The sequence below is a fragment of the Nycticebus coucang genome, chromosome 6, assembly GCF_027406575.1.
Source record: "Nycticebus coucang isolate mNycCou1 chromosome 6, mNycCou1.pri, whole genome shotgun sequence".
Taxonomy (NCBI): Eukaryota; Metazoa; Chordata; class Mammalia; order Primates; family Lorisidae; genus Nycticebus; species Nycticebus coucang.
In genome coordinates this window covers 115174817-115202149 of record NC_069785.1, presented here as the reverse complement: position 1 = coordinate 115202149, position 27333 = coordinate 115174817, and the positions used below count along the sequence as shown (strand labels likewise).

At 37.1% G+C, this 27333-nt stretch overlaps 1 protein-coding gene across 1 annotated transcript in view; it reads left to right on the top strand.

Annotated features, from left to right (window-relative positions):
- ARHGAP20 (Rho GTPase activating protein 20) overlaps positions 1–27333 on the top strand; it is a 103576-nt gene that overhangs the window by 32365 nt on the left and 43878 nt on the right. The window contains exon 3 of the mRNA XM_053595916.1: positions 20179–20343. Within this exon, the coding sequence (XP_053451891.1) occupies positions 20179–20343 (165 nt within the window). The remainder of the gene's footprint in view (positions 1–20178; positions 20344–27333) is intronic.

The window sequence follows — 27333 nt, the reverse complement described above, 5'->3', positions numbered from 1 at the left end:
TTCATCTAGCTAAAGATTTGTCAGTTTTGTTTATCTTTTAAAAACTCACTTTTCATTCATTGATCTTTTATAATATTTTTAGTCTCAATTACATTTATTTCTGCTCTGATCTTCATTATTTTATTTATCTAGTACCTACTAAAAAAATAGTTCTTTTATGTCTCAAATGATTTATCAAAAATAAGAATGTTCTCAAAAATTTATTTCAGAGTCTCTAAAAGTTTTTTTAAGAAGCTTTAGTCACTTCATTGTTATGATTTAAAAAAAAAATCTTAAAGCAAGTATTTATCATGTGGTTCTTTCTTATACTGAAATGTACTGAAGGTATTTGGAAGGATAGTAATTAAAGGTTCCTATCAAAGATAAGTCTTCTTTATTAGTTATGAATCAACTCACGTTTACATCAACCCGAATATTGGCATTTGGGGATAAATGAACTGATAGCTTAAGTCATTGCCTAGAATATATCGTCTAGAGGGCTTTATAATTCATAGGTCAATATGGTATTTTTAAATTTCCTCATTAGGGAGCTAGTAGGTGATGTTTTTCAATGTTAGCATATCCAGAGATTATAGATAGAAATGCCTAATCAGGTATAATTCTTTTATTTCTTTCAATGTACGATTATATAATTTTTATCTAAGCCAAACTACTCGAACTATAGGAGTGCCCTGTCAGTTTATTAGTGACTGAGTTCATTGTTCAATCAGTACAACTAACACAGAACGATAGCACATTGTTATCATTACACATGTAACTTGATCTGTTCATCATTTAAGAAGTTGACCCAAATAAATTTTACTTAATTGATAATAAAGATCACAGGTATGTGTAAGTCAACAGGCCACACAAAAGTGACTAAATTGGTTTGGAGATTTCTCTTTTTTTTTTTAAAGGTCCTAATGGATTTTATTTTGTGAAATGACTTCTCACAACATATAATGTGCTTTAGACTGGCATGCAAGATTAACATCCGAAAAAATATTTGTATTTCATATGAACAAATACTGGCATTTTGAATCACCAGCAAGGAACATGATATCATTAGGTGATGTAGTGAAATGCATTCTTCCCTACCTGGGTCCCAGTTCATTCTCTAACAACTCATAGTTCTTTTTTTTTTTTCCTTTGTTTGGTTTTATTTATTTATTTATTTTTTTTTATTAAATCATGACTGTGTACATTAGTATGATCATGGGGCACCACACACTTGGTTCATAGACCATTTGACACATTTTCATCACACTAGTTAACATAGCTTTCGTGGCATTTTCTTAGTTATTTTGCTAAGACCTTTACATTCCACTTTTACTAGGATTCACATATTCACATATTCCCTTGTAAGATGCACTGCAGGTGTAATACCATTAATCCCCTTCCCTCCACCTACCTCCCCCCTCCCTCCCCTCCCTTTCCCCCTTCTGCCTGTTCTTAGGTTGTAACTGGGTTATAGCTTTCATGGGAAGGTCCTACATTAGTTTGATAATAAGGGTGGGTACATTGGGTACTTTTTCTTCCATTCTTGAGACACTTTACTAAGAAGAATATGTTCCAGCTCCATCCATGTAAACATGAAAGAGGTAAAGTCTCCATCTTTTTTTAAGGCTGAATAATATTCCATGGTGTACATATACCACAATTTATTAATCCATTCGTGGATTGATGGGCACTTGGGCTTTTTCCATGACTTAGCAATTACGGATAGGGCTGCAATAAATATTCTAATACAAAAATCTTTGTTATGATGTGATTTTTGGTCTTCTGGGTATATGCCCAGTAGAGGGATTACAGGATTGAATGGCAGATCTATTTTTAGATCTCTAAGTGTTCTCCATATATCTTTCCAAAAGGAATGTATTAATTTGCATTCCTACCAGCAAAAGTGTTCCCTTTTCTCCACATCCAGGCCAACATCTCTGGTCTTCGGATTTTGTGATGTAGGCTAGTCTCACTGGAGTTAGATGATACCTCAAAGTAGTTTTGATTTGCATTTCTCTGATGATTAAAGATGATGAGCATTTTTTCATATGTCTGAAGGCCGTGCGTCTGTCTTCTTCAGAGAAGTTTCTCTTCAAGTCCTTTGCCCAGCCTGCGATGGGATCCCTTGTTCTTTTCTTGCTAATGCGTTTGAGTTCTCTGTGGATTCTGGTTATTAAACCTTTGTCGGAGACATAACCTGCAAATATCTTTTCCCATTCTGAGGGCTGTTTGCTTGCTTTACTTACTGTGTTCTTGGCTGTGCAGAAGCTTTTTAGTTTGATCAAGTCCCCATAGTGTATTTTTGAAGCAACTTCAATTGCCCGGGAGGGTCCTTCTCATGTAAAACTCACCCAACCCAATTTCTTCAAGGGTTTTCCCTGCACTCTCTTCTAGTATTTTTATAGTTTCATGTCTTAGGTTTAAATCTTTAATCCAGTGAGAGTCTATCTTGGTTAATGGTGAGAGGTGTGGGTACAGTTTCAGTCTTCTACAGGTTGCCAGCCAGTTCACCCAGCACCATTTGTTAAATAGGGAATCTTTTCCCCATTGAATGTTTTTAATTGGCTTGTCAAAGATTAAATAACGGTAATTAGCTGGATTCATCTCTTGGTTCTCTATTCTGTTCCAGACGTCTACTTCTCTGTTTTTGTGCCAGTACCATGCTGTTTTGATCACTATCGATTTATAGTATAGTCTGAGGTCTGGTAGCGTGATTACTCCTGCTTTGTTTTTATTTTTGAATAATGTCTTGGCTATTTGAGGTTTTTTCTGATTCCATATAAAACGAAGTATTGTTTTTTCAAGATCTTTAAAGTATGACAGTGGAGCTTTAATGGGGATTGCGTTGAAATTATATATTGCTTTGGGTAGTATGGACATTTTAACAATGTTGATTCTTCCCAACCATGAGCATGGTATATTTTTCCATTTGTTAACATTCTCAGCTATCTCTTTTCTTAGAGTTTCATAGTTCTCTTTATAGAGATCTTTCACGTCCTTTGTTAGATAAACTCCCAAGTATTTCATCTTCTTTGGCACTACTGTGAATGGGATAGAGTCCTTAATTGTTTTTTCAACTTGACTATTGTTGGTATATATAAAGGCTACCGATTTATGAATGTTGATTTTGTAACCTGGGACGCTGCTGTATTCCTTGATCACTTCTAAGAGTTTTGTAGTAGAGTCCCTAGTATTTTCCAGATATACAATCATATCATCTGTGAAGAGTGAAAGTTTGATCTCTTCTGACCCTATGTGGATACCCTTGATCGCCTTTCCTTCTCTAATTGCGGTGGCTAAAACTTCCATTACAATGTTAAAGAGCAATGGACACAATGGGCAGCCTTGTCTGGTTCCAGATATGAGTGGAAATGATTCCAATTTAACTCCATTCAATATGATATTGGCTGTGGGTTTGCTGTAGATGGCCTCTTATCAGTTTAAGAAATGTCCCTTCTATACCAATTTTCTTAAGTGTTCTGATCATGAAGTGATGTTGGATGTTATCAAAAGCTTTTTCCGCATCGATTGAGAGAATCATATGGTCTTTGTTTTTTAATTTGTTTATGTGTGGAATTACATTTATAGATTTACGTATATTGAACCAGCCTTGACACCCTGGGATAAAACCGACTTGGTCATGATGTATGAATTGTTTGATATGTTGCTGGATTCTGTTTGTTAGAATCTTGTTGAATATTTTTGCATCTATATTCATTAGTGATATTGGTCTATAATTTTCTTTTCTTGTTGGGTCTTTTCCTGGTTTGGGGATCAGGGTGATGTTTGCTTCATAGAACGTGTTGGGTAGTCTTCCTTCTTTTTCTACCTTTTGGAACAGGTTGAGTAATATAGGTACTAATTCCTCTTTAAAGGTTTGGTAGAATTCTGACGTGAAACCATCTGGTCCCGGGCTTTTCTTTTTGGGGAGATTTTGTATGGTTGATGTTATTTCCAAACTTGATATGGGCCTGTTCAGCATTTCCACTTGATTTTGGTTAAGTCTTGGAAGGTGACGTGCTTCCAAATAACGGTCAATTTCCTTCAGATTTTCGTATTTCTGAGAATAAAGTTTCTTGTAATATTCATTAAGGATTTTTTTGATTTCTGAGGAGTCTGTTGTTATTTCGTCTTTGTTATTTCTGATTGATGAGATTAGAGATTTTACTCTTTTTTTTCCTGATTAGGTTGGCCAAAGGTTTATCTATTTTGTTGACCTTTTCAAAAAACCAGCTGTTTCATTTATTGATCTATTGTATTATTCTTTTGTTTTGAATTTCATTTAATTATGCTCTGATTTTGGTTATTTCTTTTCTTCTACTGGATTTGGGGTTGGAGTGTTCTTCCATTTCCAGTCTCTTTAGATGTCCTATTAAGTTGCTTACTTCCTCTCTTTCCGTTCTCCTGAGGAAGGCTTGCAGTGCTATAAATTTCCCTCTTAGAACTGCCTTTGCGGTGTCCCGGAGGTTCTGATAGTTCGTGTCTTCATTGTCATTTTGTTCCAGATATTTGGCAATTTCCTTCTTGATCTCATCTCTGACCCAGCTATCATTCAGCATAAGGTTATTTAACTTCCATGTCTTTGTATGAGTATGCAGATTCCTGTTGTTACTCATCTCAAATTTTATTCCATGATGGTCCGAGAAGATGCATGGAATCATTTCTATTCCTTTAAATTTACTGAGGTTAGACTTGTGACCTAAGATGTGATCGATTTTGGAGTAAGTTCCGTGGGCTGATGAGAAGTATGTGTATTCAGTTTTGTTGGGATGAAATGTTCTGTAGATGTCTGCTAAATCTAAATGCTGGATGGTTAGATTTAAATCTAGAATTTCTTTACTCAGCTTTTTGTTGGAGGATCGATCCATCACTGCCAAAGGAGTATTAAAATCTCCGACTATTATAGAGTTGGAGGAAATCAAGTTGCTCATGTCTGTTAGAGTTTCTTTTATAAATTGAGGTGCATTCTGGTTGGGTGCGTAGATGTTAATAATTGAAATCTCATCATGTTGAGTCTTACCCTTAAGAAATATGAAGTGACCATTCTTGTCCTTCCTTACTTTTGTTGGTTTAAAGCGTATTGTATCCGCAAATAAAATTGCAACACCTGTTTTTTTCTGGTTACCATTTGCCTGAAATATGGATGACCATCCTTTCACTCTGAGTCTGTATTTGCCTTTTAAGTTAAGATGTGACTCTTGTATGTAACAAATGTCTGGCCTGAGTTTCTGTATCCAGTCAGCTAACCTATGTCTCTTTAGAGGGCAGTTTAAGCCATTCTCATTAATGGAGAGTATTGATAAGTTTGGTGAAATTTTGGGTATTGAGTTTTTTGAAAGTCCAGTGGGCATTTTTAATCCTTTTGCCATTGTGGAAGTTGGAGTTTGATCAGAAGTTTCTGAGTGAGTTTACTTTTATAGTAGAGGATTGGGTTGGTTATTATGGAGGATAGGTCTGAGAATATCCTGAAGAGCTGGTTTGGTTATGGCAAATTTCTTTAGCATACGAATGTCATTAAAGTATTTAATTTCTCCATCATAAATGACTCAGTTTAGCTGGGTACAAGATCCGGGGTTGAAAGTTATTTTGCTTGAGGAGATAAAACGTTGATGACCACCTTCTTCTGGCTTGAAAAGTTTCAGCAGAGAGATCTGCAGTCATTCTGATGTTCTTCACTTTGAAGGTAATAGTTTTCTTTTGCCTGGCCACTTTGAGAATTTTCTCCTTCATATTAACTTTAGTGAAGTTAATTATGATATGCCTGGGGGATTTCTTATTGGGGTTGAGTCGTGCTGGGGTTCTGAAGCTATCTGCTATCTGAATTTCAGGTTCTCTAGGCATGTCTGGAAAATTCTCTTTCATAATTTCATGCAGAAGGGCCTCTGCGCCCAGTGAGGCCACTTCATCTGTTTCAGGAATTCCTATGAGTCGGATATTTGCCTTCTTAGAGTTATCCCAGAGCTCTCAGAGAGAGTGATCCATTTTTGCTCTCCATTTCTCTTCCTCTTTGAGTGTTTGGGAGCGTTCAAAGGCTTTATCTTTGATGTCGGAGATCCTTTCTTCTGCTTGGTCCAGTCTGTTGCTAAGGGATTCTACTGTATTTTTCATATCTTTGAGGGCTACAAATTCTTGCTTCAGTGTGTCTAAGTCTTTGGTGGTTTTGTCTTTAAATTCGTTAAATTCTTGAGACAGCTTTTAAATTTCTCCACAAATTCCTAGTTCCATTTTGTTAATCTTGTTTGCCATCCAAATTCTGAATTCGATTTCTGACATCTCAGCCAGTTGTTTGTGAATGGGATCTTCAATTACATCTGCCGTATCTTTCCTTGGGGAGATTGATCTATTCTGGTTATTCATGTTACCAGAGTTTTTCTGCTGATTCCGCCCCATGATTGTTTTACTCCCTTTGATTTCTCCCCTGGTGTTTTGTCGAGGTCCCGTACAGTGCTGTGGCCTGAGAAACTGGGGCCCTGTTTGGTGTAGAGGGGCTAAGTGGTTCTGTCTTGTTTTCAGCTGGTTTCTATTTGACCCTAGTGAAACAGTTACTCTGGGTTGAAGTCTCAGCTGTGGAGAAATACCAGCAATGAAGTCACCCCACCCACCACAGGCAACAAATGGAAAAGGAAAATCAAACCTTCCTACAACCACACACCCAGGGCACCACCTGGATAGTCCCCAGGTGAGTGGCTCAGTTCAAAAGGTCCAACTCAATTGTCTCAGTCAGCAGCTGCCTCAGGTGGGAGAGTTCAAGAGGTCCCTGGGAACTGGATCACAGGGGTCTGGTGACTGCTCTAATATGGCTTGCTCCAGTGCTGCGTGGAGTCAGGAAGAGCCACCCAGTAAATAGATCAGTCTGGGAAGAGTGATGCCTCCTTCCCCACCTTGCAGCTCTGTCACACCCAGTCGCTGCTAGCCCCACAGGGCTGTGACCCAGTCAGTTGTCTGCAGTTAGCAGATACTCCAGGTGTTTGCACCTGCCTAAGTCACAGGGTAGTCTGCGTCTGCTCGTCTAGGCCGCTACTCTCTGTCTTTATCCAGTAGGGCGTGGTGTGGCCTGTCAACCTCGGGCACTTGATGGAGGCTGGAGGTGTTCACTCAGTTCCAGCCCCACCCTTTGTTTATGTTACTGGGTGAACGAACAACCCTGTGCGAGTTTGTTTCTGACCCTGCTAGATTCTTCTGCAGAGGAGAGGCTGATTTGAGTTCCCAGAACCTGTGCCTCAGGCCCTGTCTTTAGTCCTGTGGGTTTGTATTCACAGCACGATCAGTTGTCGCCTGCAGCCTCTTGGCCTCCTTTGTCTATAGGCTGGTGATCCCCTGAGGGCCAGGTGCTTCTTAGGCTCAGTCAAGCGGTCCTCTGGATCAGCCCCACCTTGAGAGTTTCCCGGCTCTGCGGGTGTGTTTTCTAGTCCCCATGTTCCACCCAGGTCAGTGCCGCCTCAGGCAAACCCTTTACTCACGGGGCCTGTGTTTCAGTCCCAGGTCTGTTCCATGGTGGTTGCCATCTGAGAAGATGCTTGGCCTCATCTGGTTGCCCAGGAAGATAGGAGGAGAGGCTATGGGATATCTGGGGGTGGGCCTTGTTATTGCTGAAGACGGCTGTTGCTCTGCACTTCGGGACACCACCGCTCCAGTGTAATTCCCTCTTAACTGACCGTTGTCTTATCACTCCCTTGCTACAGAGTCAGCACTGGCCAGCTGCAGTCCAGGTCCTGTCTGCACCCCTCGATAGTTCACCCAAGAATCTGGACTCCTGGGGTGGGCAGGTCTTTAAAGTAAGCGTCTTGTGGCATAAACTTCTCAGGGGGTGGACTAGCCATATCCTTTGTCTTTCTCCTTTAAAGTAAGGGTCTTGTGGCATAAACTTCTTAGGGGATGGACTAGCCACATTCTTTGTCTTTCTCTTAGGAGGAGAGAATAAGCAGGGTGTGGGGAAATGGACTTGTGTGAATCTGGAGATTTCTCTATCTGTAGTTGGCATCTGTCTATTTCTACTTAATTCTTTTATAATGAAGCAGAGCTATTCTGGAAGGCTGCCATTTGCACTGGGCTATTTGAAGTTCTAAAACTCAGATTTTTCTCTGATTAGTGGGTTTGCATCATTATATATAATTTGTATATAAATTATTTGAATTTAAAGTCCTTAGAAACAGTGCTCAGAAGATCTTGTAATGTCAAGTGCCTTGCACTAAGTGAATTCCTGGGAGTTCAGAATCGCAGGGAAAATACTTGTTCAGTTTTATGCCGGGCAGGATGATGCCTAGGCTTGTGAGTGGGACCTCCCTGGAGAAAGAGTCCCTGTGTTTAGCAGCTCTCTCCCAAGGCATAAAATGGGAGGTCTTTAGTTCCCTGCTCATTTGCAGAGAGCCCGCAGCAAGCCTCCTGCTTGAGGGAGGGGTATCTTGTCCTCTTGGCAATGGGCTTTGCATCGGAATTTGTTTCCTTCGATCCTCTTTCTTAGAGTCTCAACTTGCCTCAGCAGAGATGATGTGCACTTGTCTATCTCCTTTCTTTGCTTAGCTTCCCACCTTCAGCTTCACTGAGTCCACTTCTGTCCCGTATCTCTCCCTCTGGACAGGAGCCACAGGCGTAAGCTGCCTCTAGTCGGCCATCTTCCTTCCTCCTCCTGTTTCCACTTGACTTGGAGACTTCTAGTGAAGATCTTGAAGGTCCAAAGTCTGCAACTCTTGGCCTGGTCTCCTCTTGTGAATTCCTAATAGATGATGAACAAGTTGAGTGTCGAGGTTTCCTTGTTTGGACACAGTGTCTCTTGGTGTGTGGATCTCACTCTGTTCATTAGTGTTCCTCTCTGTCTTTCGCTCCCTCTTGCCATTCTGTCCTTACTTATTTAATATTTGTTTTCCTTGGTCTTTAAATATTAGCATCATTATTGATAGTTGATCTCATTATACACATACGCTGCCTGTTCCCATCAGTGTTTTGATAATTTAAAAGTGCTCATTTGTGTACTTCCTGCTTTTAACCATGCCCTTGCTAGCTCTGTTCATCCAGCCATTTGTCTTTCTATCTTACCAAGCCTTTATGCTATCTTAGTTAATTTTGATCCTGATATTAATGTTATCATTAGCCTCTGTTCCCATAACACAAGTTAGAATTCAGACTATATCTGAGCTACATGATTCATTATTTTATCATTGAAGTTAATTTGGAAATGGAAGTATTACATATAACCACAGTGTGTTATAATCACTCTGTGTAGTTTTTCTTGGTAATTTGAATGTAATTTTATCAAGATGATAACTATTGAAATTTAATAGTACTTTCTCTTGTTTAATTCCATCAGTAAACACATAATTAATTGCTTTAGACTAGATTTTCAGATAATAAGTTTTCAATGTTTAGATGTGAAGGTAGTCATGAGTATCTAATAGATAGGTTTTTATTGCTGAGCCGCAGTTTGAGGACCCCTGAACTAACAGTGATAGTGGCTATGCAACATTGTTAACATACTAAGTGACGCTGAAATATGCATTTAAAAATGATCAAAGTGATGATTTTTGTTTTATGTGTATTCTACTATAACTTTTTTAAAGAAAGTGGCTGGGCACGGTGGCTCCCACCTATAATCCCAGCACTTTGGGAAGCCGAGGCAGGAGGATTGCTTGAGGCCAGGAGTTTGAAACCACCCTATGCGAGATAGTAAGACCTGTTTCTACAAAAAATACAATAAAATATAAACTCAAAATTAAGCTAAGTTTTTTAAAAAAGCAACATCAGGGCAAGAATCACAGCCTTAAATGCTGTCAGGGACCTGGCAGGTGCATCAGAGTAAAGAAGTGACAGGGTGGGGAGATGTGTGGTAAACTGGGCATTCAGAATCAAAAGTTTTTAAAAACTGTCTTTGGGCCAAATAAAAAATGACTGTGGGCTATGATTTTTGATCTGTACTAGAAATTGAGCTAAGCAACTAGATTCAAAATTCCACAAGAGTAGATTATAGATCTTATTTACCCAGTATCTTAATTTAGCACAGTGCCTAGCCAATATATTTAGATGCTCAGCTAGTATTTGTTGGATGAAAAATTTTAAAAATGTAAATAAATGAAGGCTGGGCAATAGGCTATAATCTTTTTCTCTGTCAATTTTATCTTCAGCTCACCACCACTCTGTCAATTTTATCTTCAGCTCACCACCCACAATTTCAGTTTTCATATTTTAATAATCTGTATTTTTGTTGTTTTTTCCATCTTTTCCCTCCTTTGTCTTACTGCCAACTCAAATGTGCAACATTTCTTACCTAAGATTGCTGCAACAACTTCCTAATGGTCTCCCTTCACTGTGGTTAAATGATAACTCCATTATACAGATAGCCTGGAGGTAATTTTATGCATTATTTTACAACTTTGTGCATGATACAAAGTTTGTGTACATGAGGTCAGGTGTGGAATTTTTACTTTTGTCATGTTGACGCTCAAAAACTTTGACATTTTGAAGCATTTAGGATTTTGATTTTTGGAGTTAGGGATGTTCAACCTATATTACAAAATGCACTGCCCTGCTCAAAATCCATCAGTACATTTATTTTTTATTTTTTATTTTCTTTAGAGACAAAGTCTCACTTTGTCGCCCTCAGTAGAGTGCCATGCGTCATAGCTTACAGCAACCTCCAGCTCTTGGGCTTAGACGATTCTCTTGCCTCAGCCTCCTGAGTAGCTGAGACTATAGGGGTCTGCCACAACGCTTGGTTTGAACCCGCCACCCTTGGTATATGAGGCCAGTGCCCTACTCACTGAGTCACAGGCACTGTCCCCCATCAGTACATTTAGATGAACTCTTAGCCCTTTAGAATGGTAGGAAAAACATCCATTATCTGGCCTTGTCTTCATCTGTTGCTGATCTTTCTCAAGTCCTTATAATTCCAGCCTTTCTGAATTTTCCACAGTTATTGAAGCACAAGGTACATTTTTGACATGCTCTTCCTTCTACTTAGAGTATCCTTTGGGCTTCATTTGTCTTTCTCTTTATTTAACCTTTAAGACTTTAGCTCCTCCAAGAAATTTTCCAAATCAATCCAGTCTCAGAAGTGTACTTCTGTTTTTCTCCTGTTTGTGGCATAAGGCTTGGCATTTCTTTTCTTGCACTTATCTCACTGCTTTATCTTTGTGTTACGTATCTGATTTCCCTATCTGATTGGTAACTCCTTGAGGCCATGGACCAAATCTGTTTCCCATGCCTGGCACATGCCAGATACGCAGCAAAAAAAAACCATTGTCAGTGTTCCAAATGCTTCTTTATATGGTAATCAAACATTTAATGAATGTTGAATGAGAATATTTAAGAGGTATAAAGCAGAGTGTAGGTTGCTAGATGTAAGATATGTAAGATATGCCAAGCAAGGATTTATTTTTTTTATTTTGGATTAATATTGAGGGTATACACAAATAGGTAACATTGTTTGCGTTTGTAAGGTGAAGTCCGAGTTGTACTGGTGTTCTTCATCCAAGAAATGTGCCATATACCTATTACTTGAGAACTTACCAGATCCCCTCCACCTCTCCCCAGTTCTTGAATTTAGTATTGACTACATGCTTGATTTCCCATTCTTGTGACACTTTACTGAGGAGAATGTTCTCCAAATCTTTCCAGGTTATTACAAAAGATACAAAGTCTCAATTTTTATGGCTGAATAGTATTCCATGATATATTCCATATATCTTTATATATTTTATGTTTCTATTATATATTTTGTAATATAGGTTGCACATCCCTAACTTCAAAAATACATATATATGTATGTATATGTAAAAATGTGTGTGTGTGTGTGTATATAGAGAGAGATATTTGCTACAGTTTATTAATTCATTCACAGATTGAAGGGCACTTGGGTTGTTTCCACATCTTTGAGATTTTTTAATTGAGCTACTATAAACATTCAAGTGCAAATGTTCTTACAATAGAATGAGTTTTTTTTCTTTTGAGTAGATACCTAGTAATGGGATTGAGGTATATCAAATAGAAGTTCTGCTTTTAGTTCTTTGAGGATTCTCCATATTTCTTTCAACAAAGGCTGTAGTGGTTTGCAGTCCCACCAACAGTACATGAGTGCTCCCTTCTGTCCTCGCCCACACCAGCATCTGTTGCTTTGGGACCTTGTGATGTGGCTCATTCTCACTGTGGTTAAATGATAACTCATTTGATAACTCATTTTGATTTGCATTTCTCTGATCATTAGGGACAATGAGCATTTTTTCATATGTTTGTTGGCTATTCATCTGTCCTCATGAGAAAAGATTCTGTTCATGTCCCTTGCCCAATCATTAATAGGGTTATTTGTTCTTTTCTTACTGATTTGCTTGAGTTCTTTATGGATTCTGGTTGTTAGCTCTTTGTCAGATTCATAACATGGAAATATCTTCTCCCATTATGGAGGTTTTCTGTTTACTTTGTTGACTGTGTCCTTAGCTGTGCAGGAACTTTTTTTTTTTCTTTTTTTTTTTTTATTGTTGGGGATTCATTGAGGGTACAATAAGCCAGTTACACTGATTGCAATTGCTAGGTAAAGTCCCTCTTGCAATCATGTTGTGCAGGAACTTTTAACTTGATCCAGTCCCATATATTTATTGTTGTTGCTGCTATAGAATTTTTATAGTTTTGTATCTTAGATTTAAATCTTTTATCCAGTGTGGGTTAATTTTTGTAAGTAGTGAGAGGTGCAAGTCCTGTTTCAGTCTTACATGTGGCTAATCAGTTGTACCAGTGCCATTTATTAAACAGGGATCCTTTACCCCAGTGTATGCTTTTGTTTGCTTTATCAGAGATCAGATGATAAAATGAGACTGGTTTCACCTCTGGGTTCTCTATTCTGTTCCAAGTATTTGTGTCTCTATTTTTATGCCAATATCATGCTGTTTTGATCTCTCTAGACTTGTAATATAATCTGAGGTCTGGTGATGTGATAACTCCAGATTTGTTCTTATTTCATAGAATTGCATTTTTTTTTTTTTGGTTCCACACTAAACAAAACACTATTTTTTCAAGTTCTTCGAATAATGACATTGGTATTTTAATGAATATTGTGTTAAATCTATAGATCTCTTTGGGTAGTATAGACATTTTAACCAAGTTGATTCTTTCCAGCCATAAGCACGGTGTGTTCTTCCATCTGTTAACATCCTCTAATTCTTTTTTTCTCAGTGTTTCATTGTTCTCTCTGTAGGGAAGAACAAGCTATTTCGTTTTTCTCTGATGCTACTGTGAAGGGTATTTTGTCTTTGATTTGATTCTCAATTTTCCAGTAATTTTTTGTTGGTTCCTCCTGAAGGGTGGTTCTTCTCCTTCCTTCCCTCCCCTATTTACTTCTCTCATTTCCTCCTTCCCTTTGATCTTCGTGGCCTCCGTGCTTTGAGGTGAAATGGCCTTTTCATCCTTGGTGCCCCACGCTGTCTCTCTGTGACTTCACAACACTGTTTCTGCGCGGGATGGTCCAGAAGAAGCAAGTAGCAGGTTAATTCATAGATTCTACTTGGACATGTATTTGTTAGATCATTTTAGCTCTGTTAATTATAACTTGGGAATCTTAATCAAGCTACATTAGAGAATGAATAGGTTATGATCTTACCCTCCCCCAAAATGCTTCTCTCCCTGACCTTCCTGAGAGCAGCTGATGAGGAAATGTCTCCAAACTGCCATCCTGAAGCCCCATCTCTGCCAAGAAAGGATTTCATTGAGAGAAAGTTTTCATAGAAGAGGTGGCATTTGGAATGGGCTTTGAGTTATGGGTAAATTGGGAGGGGGGAGATAAATTATATTTATTCAACAATTATTGAACAATAACTATGTGCTAGTTACTATATTAGGCTTTGACATTAACCAGATCCTGTCTATAAATAGTACTTATATCATAATATCTAATTGACTACTATTTACAAATATAGTTATTTTCAAGAAGTATACTGAATTTTGGTTTCTTTTCTTTTGTAATTACTGTGGTAAGCATTAGATATTAGAGATACTACTGTGTCTTGGTCTCACAAAGCTATTATTTAGTTGTAAGAGAGAACAATTAAGGTTCTAAAACTGCTCTTTGCCTTTCAGAAATGGCTTTACAATGCCATTTGAAAATGAATAAGAATGAATGAATGAATAAGAAGCAGGCAGCAGGTTAAGTCATAGATTCTACTTGTGCATGTAGTTGTTAGATCATTTTAGAGTTCTGTTAATTATACTTGGGAATTTATCTTTTTAAAGATAAATTATAACTTGGGAATCTTAATCAGGCCATTTTAAGAGAATGAATAGGTTATAGCCTTACCCTCTCCAATTTCCATACTGTGGCTCAGTGAGCAGGGCGCCGGCCCCATATACCGAGGGTGGCGGGTTCAAACCCAGCCCCGGCCAAACTGCAACAAAAAAATAGCTGGGCGTTGTGATGGGTGCCTGTAGTCCCAGCTACTCGGGAGGCTGAGGCAGGAGAATCGCCTAAGCCCAGTAGTTGGAGGTTGCCGTGAGCTGTGTGAGGCCACAGAACTCTACCGAGGGCAATAAAGTGAAACTCTGTCTCTACAAAAAAAAAAAAAAAAGATTAAAATAAACATGTCTACATTGCCCTCAAAATAAAAATAAACACTTTGGAATCATATTATTGAAAAATATATTTAAGTAAAAAACACTAAGATTGTAGTTTTAAAAACCAAAGGTTGTTTAGTTTTTTGTTTCCATCTATGCAAGATTCTTTTCTTTTAAATTATGTGAGTGCTGAGATATTTGCTTTTATTCTAGCAACCTACATGAATATTTGCTAACGTGTTGAGGCATTTCTTGCCATATTCCTAGGTACAGCTTTAAAATGACAGCCTGGTAAATCTACACAGAATAAGAAAATTGTCTTAATTTCATTGTAGATGCTCCCTGACACCACCACCGAATCTACTTATTGGAAAGTATTACTATGGAGAGAAAAATGATTTATTACATATGAAAATCCTTTGGAATTTCTTTAAAATACAAATGAGCTTTAAAAATAGTCTAATCTTTGGACTAGGTTAACCTCAAACAAAAAAAGATAAATTCCCTGATTACTTCAGGTTCTTCTTTATTTATGAGCATTAAAATGTTTTAAAAGTATTGTTTAAACCAAAGATCATTAAATTTGGCCCAGATAATTGGCTTGTTTTTATAAATAAAGTTTTATTGGAATACAGCCACACCTCTTCATTCATGTATTGTCTGTGACTCATTTTGCAATATAGAGGCAAATTTGGTTTTGACAGAGACTGCATGGCCCGTAAAACCCAAACTATTTATTATCTGACCCTTTGAGTAATAGTGTGCAGATTCCTGGTTTAAACCATAATGCTATATGATGAATTGTTTGTAATTAAAGAGCAATTATTTATTGAATACCAAAACCAAAATGCAAAAAGTGATTTTCCCCTTTCTGTTATACAACTTTAAAAAAAAAAATCAAACTATGTGAAATGCTATTTTATTCTTTCATTCATACATTGCTTGCTAGTCTTGCCCTTGCTCAGTTTTGACAAGAGCAAGTGAAGCTTTATTCTTGTTTTCTACAAGTTTTAAAATTACTGCATACTAAAATTTCTCATTATACCTTCTCCCACTCCCCAACCTCAAAAGAATTTGAAAGAGAAAGAATTTTTCTCTGTGGTAGTGAATGTGGGCCTTTTCTTTTCTCTTTGCTTAATTCCAATCTATTGTATCAAACACAGAAATTTCCTTTTCTTTCAAAGGACTAGTTATTACATAATATGTGCTTAATTAGTAGTTAATGTATTTATTTGTAATAAATACAATTTATTTTTTATTTTTTGAGTACCTCTTTTAATTAGACTAATAAAGAAATATCTCTGGGTGGCGCCTGTGGCTCAGTGAGTAGGGCGCCGGCCCCATATACCGAGGGTGATGGGTTCAAGCCCAGCCCCGGCCAAACTGCAACAAAAAAATAGCTGGGCGTTGTGGCGGGCGCCTGTAGTCCAGCTGTTCGGGAGGCTGAGGCAAGAGAATCGCGTAAGCCCAAGAGTTAGAGGTTGCTGTGAGCCGTGTGACGCCACGGCACTCTACCCTCGGGCGGTACAGTGAGACTCTGTCTCTACAAAAAAAAAAAATTAAAAAAAAAAAAAAGAAATATCTCTTAGTCCTTTCATTACTGTTATTACTATTGTTCAATTTTTGTTTTATTTCAACTCTGGGTTATTTCCCAGAGGTGCTAAGGTACATTTATAAACTATGCTTTAGAATAGGGTTACACTCTCAGAAATAGTTGATCATATTCATCTATTTCCCTATTATCAGTAACCTTAATTCTACCTCTTAGGTACATGTTATTTTATTTTATAGTTCTATTCCAACTGCATTACTTTACAGATGAGGAAACTGAAGCAAGCAGACAACTTTCCATATCATACTACTTAGGAAAAAAGCTTGGGTTAGCCACCCTACCCAAGTCATTAAGTCCTAGACCACATAACTCAGTCACCATGAGCAGAGGAGGGAGTTGAGCCAATATGATGTGCTTGTCCATTTGTGAAGTTACATGGAGTACATATTTAAAGTACATACTTTGAAACTATACTTATAAATAACCTTCACTTAACAGCAGTATATTTTGACTACTGCACATAGCTTCAATCTATGAGGGATAATAATACCTACCTCAGGGATGATCGTTTCTCTGTTCTTCATACCTTTCCTTCTTCGACAGCTGTACAACTTTTGAATCCTTAAGTTTTATGCTGGCTGATAAAAATTAACCTGAGTTCCTGCCTTCAGTTCTGCGCTTCTCATTCTTTTCACTCCCATACCCCAGGCCATTTGAGTTCTGCCCTCACAATTCTTCTGGCACTGTTTCCTTGAAGATCTTGATGACCAACTTCCCCCATATATCTTCTCAGCCCTCAGGTCATTATCCTTTCCAGTTTCAGCTCTCCAGACCACCACTGCTTTTTCTGCTACTTCTTGTTCATAGCTTCTCTTCCCTTCACCTCTTCAATTTACATCAATTTACATCTTTTCATATAGTGTGTTTCTACCTTTTTTCTTATTCTGTGTTCCTTCCCTAGAAGTTCTAGCTATTCTCAAAGTGTTAATCCACCTGTCTGTGTATGACACCTGTGCTTCTGACATCTTTTATAACCACTAAATCCCTGACTGACAGTCCTATACCACCTAGTCCACTGATAATTTCAGACTCATTGCCTTTGCAGCTGAGCTCATCTCTTCTTCCTTCATCACAATAGACATTCCCTTCTTTGTTCTTCATCTTTGCTGATCTCTAAAATGCTCCTCGATTTACAATGGGGTCATGTCCCAATACACTTATCATTAAGTTGAATATATCATAAGTCAAAAACACAGTTAACTTACCCCAAGAAAATATCAAAATTTGAAGTGCACAGTTTCTATTGAACATGTATCTCTTTCACACCATTATAAAGTCAAAAAATTGTAAGTTGAACCTTGTAAGTCAGGCGACATCTGTACGTGGAAATATAGAGGACCTGGATTATCCTAAGCAGTCTCAAAAAGGAAAAAGTTGATGAGCTTGTACTACCTAATTTCATGATTTACCATAATGATAAAACAGTAAGACAATGTGATTGTAGCATCAGAATCAACAAACAGATCAGTGCAACAGAAAAGACAGCTTAGAAATAGATCTATGCTTTTATAGTCAGGTGATTTGTAACAAAGGTGCCAAAGCACTTCACTGAGGAAGGGGAAGTCTTTTGTACAAATGGTGTTGGAATAATGAGGTATTCGTCTAGATAAGCAAAATGAATCTCAGCCTCTGCCTTATACCATGAAGTAAAGTAATTTGAGGTGGAACCTAGTCTTAAATGTGAAAACCAAAATAATGTGTAAAATACACATAGAATACATAGGAGAATATCTTCATGGCTGAGGGATAGGTGAAGGTTTTTTAGAAATGTTATAGAAATTAAACACTATATGAAAAAAATCAATGAATAACACTTCATCAAAATTTAAAACCTTTATCAAAATCACAGTTAAGAAAGTGTATAAGCAAGCAACAGACTGGGAGAAAATATTTTCCAAAATACACACCTGAAAAAGCACTGTATCCTTTCCCAGTATATCTAAGAAGCATAAAAAATTCCTATACTTAATAGATAATATGTGTATAATAAGATAATTCAATTTTTTTTTGAATGAGCAAGAATGAGCAAAAGAATTGAAGAATTTACTAATGAAGATGCACAAATGGGTAGTAAGAACATGACAGAAATCAGTCATCAGATTTTAAACTGCAAATTAAAATCCTAATGAGAGGCCACTATACATCCTCTAGCCTGGCTAAAATTCAAAAGACTGACAGCATCAAAGGTTGGTAAGGTTGTGGAGCAACTGGAACTTCCCTGCTGTACTGCAGGTAATATAAAATTGCACAAGCACTTTGAATAACTAAGTAGAAGGTTTTTGGGGGGGTTTTTTCCTTCTAAAATTAAACATACACCTAATCTATGAAACAACTCTTGGGGATTTACCCAAAAGAAATGAAAGCATAGGTCACAAAAAGACTAGTACAATGTTTAATAGCCGTTGAAAAATCCCTGATGCCCATCAGTAAGAGAATAGATAAACTCTGGTATGTCTATTTATTGAATACTGTTGGATAATACAAAGGAATGGATTATTAATAAATTTTATTACATTATATGAATTCCAATATGCTGAGTAAAATATATCTTACACAGAGTACCTATTGTGGTTCATTTACATAAAATTCTAGAACAGGCAAAACTAACCTTCAGTGGGAAAGAAATCAGACCAGTGGTTTTCTCCAGGGTGATGGAGGGAGGATTGACTGGTGGAAGGACTTGGGGATTTGGGTGCTGATCAAGGAAAAAAGATAATGATCATTGCACAAGGTTGCAAGGGAAAGGAAATTCCTCAACACAGGAGACCATCCAGAGGCTTATGACGAGGGACCACATTTCAAAAAGGGAAGAGGGAAGAGGATTCCTAGGAGAGAGGAGCAGGGAGAGCATCTCTAGAGATTACGTGTCCAGCTGTAAAGCAGTCAGGAAAGTCTGGGTCAGAGAGCTCTAACGCAGTAGCAACCTGGGGTCTCTCTTATCAATGGCTAGCAGAAGCTAGGTGTATTTTTATGAAGTATGCAAAACAGAAAGCTATTAGTGGCTAAATTCTGCTTACGTGGGCTATTTTTTAATTGATTGGGAATGTCAAAACTTGAGTTTGGCACCAATGAGCTTTTGAACTAATAATTCTCAGTCTGCAGTCAAGAAATAACCCAGGGGTCAATCCATAGAGACTATATTTGGTTAATTTGTATAATAACCAGGAGGGGCTAGACATAATTTTTTGAGTGATTATAATGTCCTATATCTTGATAAGGGCTTAGATTACACAGGTGAATACATTTGTCAAAAGTCAATGAATATGCTTTAAAAAGGGCTTTATAAAAAATAGCAAATATACATAAAGATTTGTGTATTTGTACATTTTGGATATAAATTTTATATCAAAAATTCTAAATATTGAACTCTATTTAATGATGTGCATGCTGAAGTCTTGGGGGGCAACTGTATGCTTTATGCAGTTTATACTGAAATGCCAAAAATAAACTATATTAATGAATAGATAGACCAATTAAGGTGGCTCATGCCTGTAAATCCCAGCACTTTGGGAGACTAAGGTGGAAGGATCTCTTGAAACCAGGAGCTCAAGACCCGCCTGGTTAGTGACAGGAGATCCCATCTCTACAAAAAAAATTAATAAATTAGCTAAGTGTGTGGCACATGCCTGTAGTCACAGCTACTCGGGCAGCTAAAGCAGGAGGAATCGCTTGAGCCCAGAAGTTGGGAGTTACAGTGAGCTACGATCCTGCCTTTGCACTACTGCCTGGGTGACAGAGCAAGACCCTATTTCTAAATAAATGAATGAATTAAAAGATAGAAGGATAAATATATAGGTCGGATAGGTATATAATAAAGCAACAACAGTAAAATATCAACCTACATACATGTGTTTATCATAAAATTACTTCAACTTTGTGTTTCAAAATCTTCATAATAAAATGTTAAAAACTACGGCGTGAAGAATAGACTGGGGAACAAGAAGGACACTATGCCATTGTTAGAGGTTTTTTTTTATTTAACCAACTATATAATTTTATAAAAACTTGGTCCTATATCTGACCATTTGACTAACTGATCTGTGGAATTCGATCTGTTACAGGGAAAGTCCTTCTGCTAGCATCGACACGTGTGCGTTGCTGTCCTCATTTGTGTGCTCCAGTAGGACTCTGCTTATTGATGGTCGCGTAGAACTCAGAAGAGGCTTGCAGAGGCAGGAGCGGCATCTTTTTCTATTCAATGATCTGTTTGTTGTGGCCAAAATCAAGTAGGTAGACTGCACATTCTTTCCTGGTTATTATAAAATTGCGTGAAGATACCCTTTCCACTCAATGCCTATTGTAAGAATGTTTAGCCTTTATTACTAAACCTAATATTTAAAGTAAGTTTTATATTTGTTTCCTTTTTTGCAAAAAGTGTTTCAATCACTTACTCGTTCAGCAAATATTTAGCTCCTGTGCCATTCCCTGAATAAATGTAGAAAATACAATGAAGAATGTGATGGGTTTTGTCCTTATTCTAAAGTGGCAGCTTACTTTCTTATGTGGGTGGAAGGGGGAGACAGATTGTGATTGGTGCTGTGAAGAAAATCAAGTACTGGGTGAAATAAAAGATGAGGCATATCTTAGAGAGGTAGAGTCAAGGGTAATAATCATTGAAGGGTGAAAAGCAAACAGCTGTTTAGATAGATATTGGTAGAAGGAACAGGTACAAAAATGTTGGCGAAAGCTTGGCCCTTGGAGGAGTTTAAAGCAGGCCTATGTAACTGGAGCCTACTGAGCAAAGGATAGGAATTAAGTTTAATGGAGTAGACAAAGATTAGTTAAGCTGGACCTTTGTAGGCTATGGTAATGATCTCTTGCTGTATAACAAATGACCACAAACATCATAGCTTAAAACTGCAAACATCTTGCACATTTTTTCTGTGTCCAGAATCTGGGAGTGTTTCACTTCATGGTTCTGACTCACAGGCCTTCATGAAGGCCTTCAAGCTTATGGGGCAGTTACAGGTATCTCATGGCTCAACCAGAATTGGAGAATCCACTCCAAGCTCCCTCGTGTGATGCCCGCAGCCTTAGTTCCTCTCTGGCTGTTGGCCCAAGGCTTCTCCTCCATGCGGCTCTCTCCACAGAGCCAGTCATAATGGCAGTTAATTCCTTCACAGTGAAAGATCCAAGAGAATGAAAGAGAGAACAGATCATTAGAATAGCACCCGACAGAGAAACCACAGTCTTTTATAACCGAATGTTAGAAGTAGTTTCATCATTTCTGATGAATGTAGTTGGCCACATAGACTAACCTGGCTACAGCATGGAAGGGAACTACACGCGGTTGTGAATATCAGGAAGTAGGATCACTGGGGACCTTCTTGGAGGCTTAGGACCACAGAGGATATGATAGGGACTTCAGAGGTATAATATGTTTCATATTTTTTAAATATAATTATGGCTCATGTTAGATAATGGATTGGAGCATAGGCAAGAGTGGAAGCAAGGAGACAAGATAGGAAGTTATTGTAGTAATCCTGATGGGAGATAATGAAGGCTTTATCTGAGGAGATGACAGTTCAGAGGAAGATACAGATATATTTAGGGACCCAAGAGGATTCATTTTCCACTTAGTACCAAATGCCCAGTGCAGTTAACACCCAGCCTAGAATGTGGTGGCTGCTACTTGCTCCATTCCCCATTTTTCTTCTTTCTGAAATGTCAGGAAAGATAAAAGTATTTTAATAAATCAAATCTCATGCAAGAGATCTGTAGTCACTGGAGAATATTAAATGCTTTTTTCTACTACTCATACTCACATACCCACAATTATTCAGTGTCATAAATAATACACAGGTAAGGCTAAACAATTTTGCAGAACACTCTAATTAATAAGTGGTATTAATAACAATGGAACGATTTCCTGAACTTCAGGACCTTAGAGACTTTTTATTGGTAACCTGCATTTGACTCTTAAGGAAGAAGGTATTTTCTTTCACCTTTGTAGGACATTTTTTCCTTAGTAGTTACAATATTTAGAGTAAAGGATTTATTAGGATCTTATTATATGGTAGTTATTGTTCTAAAGACTTTAAACCATGTAAGTGTTCTAGTAGGTAGGTACTTATTTTCCTCATTTTACAAAAGAAATTGATACTCAGAGAAATTAAGTGACTCCCTCAGGTTCATAGAGTAATTAGTTGAACCGTATTTGGATTTAGTTCTGTCTTATTTCAAAGTCTATTTTTAGCTGGGCGTGGTGGCTCACACCTGTAATCCCAGCACTGTGGGAGGCTGAGGCAGGAGGATTGCTTGAGCTCAGGAGTTCAAGGCTTGTCTGAGCAAGAGTGAGACCCCTACTTGACAAAAAATAAAAACCTAGACCAGCGCCCTGTGGCAAGTGCCTATAATCCCAGCAATCCAGGAAACTGACTCAGCAGGATGCCCACAGCCCAAGTCAGAGGTTGCAGTGAGCTATACTATACTCTGCTCAGGGGATAGGGTGAGACTCTCTCTCAATAACCAAAAAAAAAAAAGTGGCTGTTTTTTATCAATATGTGGTCTGCTTCCTCTATTAACTCTTTCTTTCATTGTGGATTTTATAGAAATTCCTCCACCATGCAGTGCTGTTCACCATTAAATCAGTCTTTCCTTTAGCATGGGTAAAAGGCTCCAACTAAATAACTCATTTAGTAAGAAGTAGTATAGAATGTTTAGTGAACTTATCAAAATTAAAGGCAAACATAAAGATAATAAAACTGTTTCAGAATGTTTTAAATAGAAGTAATACCTACAAATGTAGTTTTTGAAGTAGCTATGATGTCATGAGTAAAAGAAAAAAACGGTTTTTTATGAGGGCCTTTGGACTTGAAAAGGTCTGCTTGAAGCTCTCACTAGAGAGGTTGCTAGTAAAACAAATTTTTTTTTTTAAAAATTCTTTTATTTAAAATTATTGGATGGGTTCTATATCCTAGGTATTATACTAGGAAAATCACAAAGGTCTCATTTACTTTTCCTAGAAACCTCCCAAGATAAAAGTTATTTTATCTGTTGGAACTCTAAGGCTCAGAGAGGTTTGTCATAGACTAGGAAATGGCATAGCTGGGGTTTGAATATAGATCTTAATTCCAAAGGCTAGCTCTTTCTGTCTTCCTTACCACATCATACCCATTAGGTGCAAAATTTAGCCTGGACTTAGATAAGCAGACAACAACCAATTTCCTGAACTTCGGGACCTTAGAGACTTTTTATTGGTAACCTGCATTTGACTCTTAAGGAAGAAGGTATTTTCTTTCACCTTTGTAGGACTTTTTTTCCTTAGTAGTTACAATATTTTTTTTTAACCTTAAATTATCTATTGTTCTCTGTACTCTTCACATCTAACTGGTTTTCATGTAAATTTAGCCAATTATTTTAAAGAAATCTATTACATGATCATTCTTAAAACAAGCATTTTGATATAGTCACAGATCTTTCTTAATACAAAAGAACTTAATCTTTTCTAAAATAAACAACGACCAAAAAGAAATTGTCTCCTGCAATACCAAAACTTTGTCTTTCCTGTCACTTCTTACCTTGGATAAAAAGTTGGACGGTGCCCTGGATCAGGGAGTTAGTTGCACTGATCTGAGACCAGTGCTTAGTCTTTATGCTTAGCCATAGGAGAAAAGGGAGACCTTGAGTTCCATATTATGTCAGCTCATCTTCAGGCTTCACTTGGAAACTGCTTTCGGTCCTTGGGGTAGGTCTGCAGAAATAAACTTAAGTAAGATGAATAATTGACCAGCTGCCACATACTAATTTAGTCAAACTAAGTGAATTTTAGCAAGTGCAATAATAGAGAGGGTATTAAATTCTTCCTTTTATTAGCTAAAGTATTATTTTTGCTCCATTGTGCTGGACATTGATAATTGCTGGAAATTGTTTTGAATTTGTTGTCATTCTTTTCCATACTACATTAGGACAGTATTAAAGCCAAATGGGGCCTTGGGAGCTACTTTTATATTCATTAGGAAAATAAGTTATTTTCCAATAAAATTATGGCTTTCATTCTTAAAAACATGATTTTTTAACATTAAGTAATTTAGAAACAAATTAATATTATCTCTAATAATAACTACAGAACACTTATATGGATTTTACAGAGAGGAAATAATTGTACTTTTCTCACACCCTCTTAAGCCATCACTATTCTCATATTTTATGAGAAAAAGCAATTAGTAAATAGTACTGAGTTCTGTAAGGTAAAAAAGATGAAGTAAATTCATTATCATTAGAATTATTATCAGATACTTGTGTAATATATCATGATCTCTTCAGCCAAACATATTTAATACCACATGTACATCTCAGAATGAGGGGAAAAAAATCCCTAGAATCCTGTATATTTCAACAATTCATTGGAATTCCTTCCAGTATGAACATTGGAGGGTAGAAAAGCAAAGTATAGAGTATATCTGTCATCTTAATAGGTCTGTAGTAAGGGACTATATTGTAGAAATAATTTATTTTTTAGATTATTTTGGGGTTTTTTCAGTCAACATTAGATTTTTATTTTTTATTTCTATAGTCTAATACTATTGGAAATCAAGAGTGAAAAATTTGAAGAAGTAGAGTATGACCACAGAACTGTTCATTTTAATATAAGCCTTGTTAAAATACTCGTTTGACATATTTTCAAGCTAGTCCATGTAACTTTATGTATGTAAAGTTCAGGATATTTCTTCCCAAACCTCCATTATAAACAGACAGCTCCTTCAGAAAACCTTGTAGCTCTAGAGAGATTAAATAAAAAAAAAAAAAGAAAAGTTGTCCAAAGAGAAAAGCTGAAGGGACCTTCGTGGAAAGATGCTTTCTTCCAGGTGTTTTATGGGAATGTATTATCAAGGCTTTTCATAGCACAGTGATTAAGAGCTCCTCACAATAAACTGAGGAGCCAGCACTGCCCACGGTCAGATTCTAGCTCCACCTCTTGAATTATTTGAGTTTTGCCAAGTTAGTCCCTCTATGACTCCATTTTTCTTATCTATAAAATGTTTGAGTCTTAAACTAAATAGTATGTGTAAAGTATTTAAAACAATGACCGGCACACGGTAAATTCTCAATAAATACTAGCCATTATTTTTAGGATAGAATGGAAGTCACTGTTCATACTTTTAGGCAGTTCCTTGTTTTTGGCACCAGTATGGCACTTTACTGATCCAGGGAAAGGATCATTGGAATGACTTATTTTCCAGGTCAATAGGTGTGGGTGTTTCCTATCTGTGGTATTTGATATAAATAGAGATCTGCATTAAAAAACAAAAAAGGTATGAAAACAAATATAGAAAGATACCTTTCTTTCAAAATATTTGTAGTTTCAGTTTTATAGGACCTAAATAATTGGCATCACTAAATAAAATTCAGTCTGTCATTGAATCTATTTATTAATTTCAAGATTTATAGCAGTAGGGTAAAAAATATTGAACTAAAATATAGGAAGGGGCCATTGTGCCACAAGGCACTTTTCTATTACTCTTAAATTCATTTCACCCTATGTGAAGCAGATGAGGCCTTGAATATAGATTATTCTTCATGTGTAATTCCTGCAGTGCCTTTTTCATCTTATAAATACCACTTAAAAGTTTATTCTTAAATATTCCATGAAATTAGAGGAGTTTTAGGGATATTTCTATAGGTGAGTTGTCTTTGATTTTAACTTTTCCACAAATGTTTCTGAATGCTAGACTGTGCCCGAGTTTCCCTGGGCATTCTCTCCAGCCTCTTCAGTCCCCTGTATCTCAGTGCAGGCCCATCTGTCAGTTAGGTCAAGAGACATGTCTAAGGGGGATTAGGCATAAATTGTCAAATTTAATTTCACTGCTGATTTAAAGTAGATCATTTTCTGAGTCTCCAGAGACAAACGTTAATTGTGTCAATCCTACTTTCTTTTAGGTTCTTTTTTAGGCTACCATTCTTCAGTTTTAGCCAGAATGTAAGGGAAAATGGTTGAACAAAATCTTAAGAAAGGAAATTTAAAATAATCTATGCTTCTAAAGACTAGAAAAATATTACACTCAGGTGAAAATGTATTATAAATTCCATTGATTACAGGTTTTTTCAGCACATCTCTCTTTAAATGAAAACTTCATAAACATTTCAATAAATCGATATTTTTTGTGTTCAGCCACTCAAATCCTTTTGGAAATAAGCAAGTTAAGGATAATCAATGATTTAATTTTTCTAACAGCAGAAATTTATGGTTATGTTTTTGATCCAAATGTAGTGCTCAATGTATAAAAAAATAAAGCATCCAGTTTATGGGTATTCACTACCCTACATGTAGGCCTGAGGAACAAATGTTTCTCCCAATGTTTTAAAGACCTTCTGGGCCCAGGTAGACGATTATGTTACAATTCACTGTGTGAGGCACCAGACTTCAGGCTACGCTGTATGTCTGTAGGGATCAAAACAGCATGGTATAAGCACAAAAATAGAGACATAGAGGTGTGGAGCAGAACAGAGAATCTAGAGATGAAACCAGCTATTGCCATCTGATCTTTGACAAAGCAAACAAAAGCATACACTTGGTAAAAGAATCTCTAATAAATGGTGCCGGGAGAACTAGTTAGCCACATTAAAAGACTGAAACTGGACCCTTACCTCTCACCATTTACAAAAATTAACTCACACTGGATAAAAGATTCAACTCAAAATCTAAGACATGAACTATGAAAACTCTAGAAGAAAGTGTGGAAAAAACTGAATCTTCCTGGCCTAGGCAAAAAATTTATAAAGAAGACCCCATTGGCAGTTGCAGCAATAACAAAAATAAATAAATGGGACCTGATCAAGTTAAAACGTTTCTGCACAGCTAAGGACACATCAACAAAGCAAAGAGACAACCTACAGAATGAGAGAAGATATCTGCATGCTATGAATCCAACTAAGGGTGAAAATCTAAAATCTGCATATCACTCAAGCAAATAAACACAAAAAGACTAAACAACCCTATTGAAAACTAGGCAAGAGACATAAACAGAAAGTCATATCATGAGAACAGATGAATGGCCAACAAACACATGAAAAATGCCCATCATCCATAATCATCAGACAAATACAAATCAAAACCAGTTTGAGATATTACCTAACCCTGGTGAAAATAGCCCACATCACAAGGTCCCAAAGCAACAGTTGCTGGCGTGGGTGAGGAGAGAACACTCCTGCACTATTGCTGGGTCTGCAAACCAGCATAGCCTTTATGGAAGGAAGTGTGGAAGTTTCTCAAAGAA